General features: G+C 43.5%; 1 protein-coding gene across 1 annotated transcript in view; it reads left to right on the plus strand.

Annotated features, from left to right (window-relative positions):
* Positions 1–6,025, plus strand: part of UBE4B (ubiquitination factor E4B) — a 133,807-nt gene extending 127,782 nt beyond the window's left edge. The window contains exons 27-29 of the mRNA XM_007942610.2: positions 4,722–4,896; positions 5,497–5,643; positions 5,964–6,025. Of these exons, the coding sequence (XP_007940801.2) occupies positions 4,722–4,896; positions 5,497–5,643; positions 5,964–6,025 (384 nt within the window). The remainder of the gene's footprint in view (positions 1–4,721; positions 4,897–5,496; positions 5,644–5,963) is intronic.
* Positions 6,026–6,722: the final 697 nt, after the last annotated feature.

Below are 6,722 nucleotides of genomic sequence, written 5' to 3' on the forward strand. Positions count from 1 at the left end.
GCTGCCCTTCAGGCCTGGAATTGAACCCACTCCTGTGGCTTCCAGCCAAATAAAAGACTGGCATATGGGCTGAACATTTACATCAGGTAGATACACTCTTTAGAGAGATCAGTCATGGGAGACCAGAAGGGCAGTGTATGCACAGGGAGATAGCTTGGGTGGCAGGGGTGTATGGGAGGGAAGGACACCAGGAATAGATAACTACGGGGAGGAAGTGGGAAGAGAGTTACTACATTGTAGGAAGTTGCAGTCAGTGTCATGAGATAAAATATGTATAACCTGCTGTATGGGAAATGAATTTGCCCGGTAAATTGATCAAACTTTCACCCAAATTACAATAAAAATTTTAAAAAATAAAAATACCATGGTATTTAGTCCTGAAGGTGACATTTTTACTTTTTAACATGTCAAAGGAGTCTTTTGCAGCAGATGTGTCCAGTGCAACACGTCTTTTGATTTCTTGACTGCTGCTGTGCATGTAGGGGGACCATTTTGATTGTAGAGAAAGCAATCAGCTGTCATTTTGTGGTTCTGTTTTACTTTTTGAGGAGCCACCAAAATGTCTGCACAGTAGCTGAACCATTTGACCACTCGCAGTGTCTGGGATTCTCCATATCCTTGCTGACTCGTGTACTTTTCTGTTAAGTTACAGGCATCCCTGTGGGGTTGATGCTTTACTGTGTTAATTTGCATTTCCTTAATGACTAATGATGTTAAGCACTTTTCATGTACTTTCTGGCCATTTGTATATCATCTTTGAAGAAACGTCTATACAAATCATTTGCCCATTTCTTATAATCAGATTATCTTTTTTGTTGTTTTAAGAGTTCTCTATGTATTCTGAATATTAATCTCTTAGCAGATAGTTTCACATTTAATTTTGTAACCACTCCATAAGACTGTTGATGTCACCAACAATATCTCTGCTTCTCCCTTGACCTGCACTGTACTAAATTTAAAGTAGCAGCTCAGTGATACGCATTTGGTTGGTTCATTGATGTTGCTGCTCTCTGAGGCTGAATGCTGTGTCCCCTTATCATAAGTACCCTTTGGTTTCTAATAATCCTCACTGCACTGGTGTATCTTAGAACTTGACTTGTCAACAAGATAATAATGGGGCAGCATTTGCCCAGGGATAAGGTTAAGAAGGAAGGAATGCATAAGAAAGAAGGACAAAGGGAAGTAGTAAACACAGGGAGGAAGTGGGACAAGTGTGGTTACATGTTGAAGATTGCAGTGAATGTCACAAAACAAGATGTATATGAATTGTTGAATGGAAAACCAGTTTGCTCTGTAAACTTTCACCCAAATAACAATTTTAAAAAAAAAAAAAATGTTGACTTGTGCTTGAACAGTTTCTGTTAGAAAGATCAGCACAAGGCTGGTCCCCATGAGGCGGAGATTAAAGATGTCCCAAATGTCCAAACTACTGTGCCACTCCATCATTTCAGATGTTAACTCCTCCTCCTCCTCCCAGTAATCTCCCCTATCTTAGGGTTCTGTATTTCACTGTAACGCCTTACAGAACTCACAGACACCCAAGGGTTCATCTCATGTAGTGGTGGAATTTGCCATGAGCAACTGGGTAGCTGCTGATTGTTAAAGCCATCCACTTGGGTTATTTCTGTTGGAGCAACACAGGTGAGATACATCTTGAGTCCTGTCTTGGCAGGCTTGTGAGTCCCAGGTCTGTGAGTGGGTCTGGAGGATCCTCCCAATTCTCGGGGTTTGATGAACCTTGATCAGCAGATCAGGTGACGGCTGCTGTCCTAAATCCAGGGGTGAGATGAGGATGAGCCAAAACACAGAACCAGAGCAAGAAGAGGGTGAACCTTCCCAGGAGATTCTTAGGTATACCCTCAAGGAAGCTAAGTGTGGTGATTTGAATTATACCCTCCAGCAAGACAGGACTCAAGATGTATCTCACCTGTGTTGCTCCAACAGAAATAACCCAAGTGGATGGCTTTAACAATCAGCAGCTACCCAGTTGCTCATGGCAAATTCCACCACAGCACGGTTTGCCAGTCATTATAGGTAATGACCACTACCAGCTGCCCAGCCAAGCTGACACCTGACCTTAACTATCACACCACCCCAAACAGGCGTGGATAATAGGATTACAACACATCACAAAATGGAGGACACTGGCTAGAAGGGCCACATCAAGCAATTCACCACAACTTGTAAGCAAGCACAAGTCAACCAGTTAAAAATTCATCATCTTGTTATAAATAGAATGGGTGGGTTTTTTTAATGATGATAAGAAATGGGCCAAGAAGTGGCTACTTGTTACAAAAAGATCAAATAGTCTTTGTAGAAGATCGAATAGAAGGTGCAGTAGCTCAGTACTGCCTGTAGCAGCGCCTCCCCCCTGAGCTCCAGTCACTCCCCTTCCTGCATCTTATTACAATCTTCCTGCCATTTGTTTTCTTCACACACACACACACACACACACACCCGAGAATGAATGGGACTGTGGCTTATCTGGCTCATAATAACTAGATGCTGAATGAAGTGTTAAATTAATGTAGTATTTTAGTTTTAGAAAACTGTAACTGAGAGTTTCTGAACTTGGCTGGGTTCTGGAAGATTTTTGCTAGGCCCAGGTACCCTCCTTGCACCCTTTCCTGTCTTTTGCCCTCAGTTACAGGGATTAATAAGAGGTGTGGGTGTGTGGACAGTGAGTGAGCGTGTGCATTTATTTAGAAACTGAAGTTAAAAAAAAAAAAGATTGAGGACTTTGAATCCAATATTCAAGAGCACCCAAGTATTGAGATGGCTTCACAGTATAGCTGTTGATGTGAAGCCACAGATGTAAGTCATGGGTCACATCGTTAGGAGGAAGAGCCCAAGGACATCAATAGTGTGAGGTCCCAGTACCCACTGTAAAGTAGTGAGAGGAACCAGGAGCAGAAGCTCTTCCAAGCTGAGGCTGGGGGCTGGAGAACAGGTGCTCTGGTCTGGCAGAAGTGGAGAGGGTGAGCCCAGCTGGGCCTGGTTTTTATTGCAGTTGGGGTGTTTGGGGAAGGGGTGTGCTGCGGAGGTCAACACTGCAGCCAACTGGCTGGCTCCCAGCCCTTTTCCAGTGGCACCCTTGCAAATTCTCACAGGCTTGCAGACTTAAGTTCAGAGAAAGAGAGACAGACTGACACTTGTCGGTTTTGTGGTGGAATTGAGTTTTGGTCTCAGTGCTTTAGGTATTACTGGATGTTACTAGAGGTGGTAGGCCAGTCATGCAGAATCTCAGGTGTAAGCATTCCCCTCCTTTATTTACAGCTTTGTGACTAAATGGTCAATTGGCCGGTGTTTTTGTCATAAATGCAAAATATTATATACTTTGTGATATTTTGTAGTACAGTGTTTTAAATAAATTAGGCCCCTGTGAGGCAGTTGTATAGGAGTGCTTGGGTGACATAACATTAACGTGCTCAGCTGCTAACCGAAAGGCCGCAGGCTCAAGTCCACCCAGAGGCACCTCAGAAGGGAAGCCTGGTGGTCAGTGTTGAAAAGTCAGCCACTGAAAACCTGATGGAGCCCAGTTTTATTTTGACACATCTGATGTCACCATGAATTAAAGGTGACTTGATGGCACCTGGTTTGGTTTTTTGTTTTCTTATTTTTTACATCCGAGGAAATTACTGCTCAGAGATTTGCCTAAGACTATACAACTGGTATCAAGAAGCCCAAGTGGCACAATGGTTAAGTGCTCAGCTGCTAACCAAAAGGTTAGTGGTTCAAACCCACCCAACTGGCTTTGCAGGAGAAAGACCTGGTGATCTGCTCCTGTAACGATTACACCCTTAGAAAGCCCTATGGGGCAGTTCCGCTCTTACCACATGGAGTCACTAAGAGTCGAAAATCAACTCATTGGCACTCAATAACAGCACACGGCTGGAGGTGGTAGAGTCAGACTTCAAGTCCAGATTTGGTGGGCTTTTGGTTGGCACAGGGAGCTCTGCTGGTGTGGTGCCTAAAGCATTTCAATGCTGACCAGAAGGTTGGAAGTTCAAACCCACCAGCCACTCCACAGTCTACTTCTGTAAAGATTTACTGTCATGGAAACCCAAAGGGGGTAAATATGAGTCGGAATTGACTAGATGGCAGTGAGTTTGGTTAGTTTTTGGCGGTTGGCACTTGTCCTTTAAACCCTCTATCCACCTACCCACCCCCGGACATAAATCATGTCTCCTCCCAGGCCTGCTTAAACGTTTAGCTGGGTGCTCTGATGTCAAAGGAGCCCTGGCTTTTGATGGTGTTGAACTAAATCATCTTACAGAGGAGTGACAGTGAATGGGAGAAAACGTCTGTCAAGTACGAATGACATTGGAGTGTTTTCCCAGTGTTTGCCTTCAGAGGAGCTGAAATGTCCATGTCCTTGTACACTGCTAGGGCACAGTGCCCTGTAAGCACTGAAACAGATTGGATGCTCTTTTTTCCTGATACCTCATCTTGAACAGAAATGTGTGCTTGCTGTAAAAATTCAAACTCCCCTCATTTGCTTACTCAAGAGGTAATGACCTTCATAGTTTGCCATGTATTGTTCTACCCTTCTCTGTGCATTTATAGCTGTAGGGTTGTTTTTTTGTTTTGTTTTGTTTTGTTTTGTTTTGTAAAAAGGAAGAAGATGCAAACACATGGATCATAAAATGGGTGTTTTCTGCAGCTTGCGTTTTTCCTCTTAAAATATATTTACTCATCCCGTTGGCTTTCCTCATTTGCAGAGATCCTACAGCAAGGAGTTGTTTGAAGAAGTGATTTTGAAGATGAGGAAGGCAGGGATCAAGTCCACAATAGCAATAGAGAAGTTCAAGCTTCTCGCCGAGAAAGTGGAAGAGATAGTAGCCAAGAATGCACGTGCAGAAATCGACTATAGTGATGCCCCTGACGAGTTCAGAGGCAAGTGGAGGCCACTCTTTTCAATGCAGAATTCTCTCATGAACTTGAAGAATGTAACATTATAAGGGGGCATTCTGTGCTTTCACCTTTTTAATGGAATACAATAGTTGCTTTTTGAAACACTTTATCTGATATTGCATTCACCTAATTTTAGTTCATATTGTAAATTAAAAGAAATAAAAACAAAGTCCTTAGCCAGAAATCAAACCAGATGACAAATCTGAAGATCCTAAGGGAAGCCTTGCCTTGTAAGTAGGAATTCAGGTTTCCCAGCCATCTGAGCTTTTCTTGGATAAGGGACCCTAGCCCGCCATCTTCTCGGGGAGGGCCTGCGGCTGTGTCTGTCTCCAGTCTGTCTTCACTATTCTTTCCCCCCAGCACCAGCTAACAAAAGGCTACATTCCCATCAGCAAGAGGCAATTCTGATACCTTTATTTAATGCTGATTTCATTCTAAACTCAGGGACCTAAGTAGGGGCCATTTGATTGCTCATCCTATGGCTATAATCTCACAGCTAAGAGAGGCTTTGTTTGTTTTCCTTTCCATTTTAGACTCTAAAAACATTAGAGTTTGGTTAACCAAGGATCTTTGCCCCTTCAGACCCTCTGATGGACACCCTTATGACTGACCCCGTGCGGCTGCCCTCTGGGACCATCATGGACCGCTCCATCATCCTGCGGCACTTACTCAACTCCCCCACAGACCCCTTCAACCGACAGACGTTGACAGAGAGCATGCTGGAACCAGGTAGGGGAGGGAACGGCTTGGACTGCAATGCTGACATGAGGACCAAGAGGTTAAGCCAAAATCATACACCAGAGATGAATGGAAGGAGGGAGATTTACCACATCCAGAAACTACATCATCAGTGACACTTTTTACAGAAAAGATACGAAATAATCTTTGTCCTTTGTAACTGTAAAATTCTAGTCTGCCTTCTTCAGTCCTCAGCTTAACATGGGAATGAAAGACCCTTTCTCTCCATTTATACAAAACTCTGAGCATCATCTCTCAGGAAGAACCCTTCCATCTGGGGCCTTAACCCTCCTTTCCTTTTCTTTCCTCAGTGCCAGAACTGAAAGAGCAGATTCACGCCTGGATGAGAGAGAAACAGAACAGCGATCATTAAACCATCCCCTTTCCCACCCCCTGCTTGAAACAGCCAAGGCCAGTGAGGCGAACAGAAGCAGCATTGGTGGCAGAAATGCTGTAAAAACGTTGGAGGCCAGATGTGGCCAACGCACCGTAAGCCCACCCTGAGTGACCAAACGGTAGAGACCTGAAAGGACGTGATGAGAAGAGGAGCCCAATTCCTGTACATATATTTAAGTGACAAACATGGTCAAAAGCTTGAGGGACACATGTTATGATTGCTTATGTAACAAAGCACGTCCTCCCCATGCCACCATTTGAGGCTTTTGCAGCTGAAGTTTTAGAGCAATGATGAGCGGGCTGGGCAGCATCTCCTTCATCTGTTGTTGTTGTCGTTTTTTTTTAAAAAAAACAAACCGACATCCGCTGATTTGATTGTGATTAGAGAGCCTTGGACATTTGCTGCTAAATAATCCCCTCGCCCCCCCTTCCCAGCCCTACTTGCACTGCTGTGGGTTTTTAAGAGAAGCAAAAACAAAACTAAACTCCTTTCCCTGGCCCTCCAAACATATTCTGTGAGATAACTGTGCCTGCAACAAAGTGTTAATCCTGGGATCGTATTTTTATATCATATTCACATATTTGTTTTTTTAATTGGTGTTAGATGACATGATTAATAAAAAAGGCAAGATATTTTCAGAATTTGAATTTCAGTTTTTATTTTTTTTTTCTTT

This window comes from Orycteropus afer, unplaced genomic scaffold (genome assembly GCF_000298275.1).
Source record: "Orycteropus afer afer isolate SDZICR_OR568_19922 unplaced genomic scaffold, OryAfe1.0 scaffold00094, whole genome shotgun sequence".
NCBI classification, from domain to species: Eukaryota; Metazoa; Chordata; class Mammalia; order Tubulidentata; family Orycteropodidae; genus Orycteropus; species Orycteropus afer.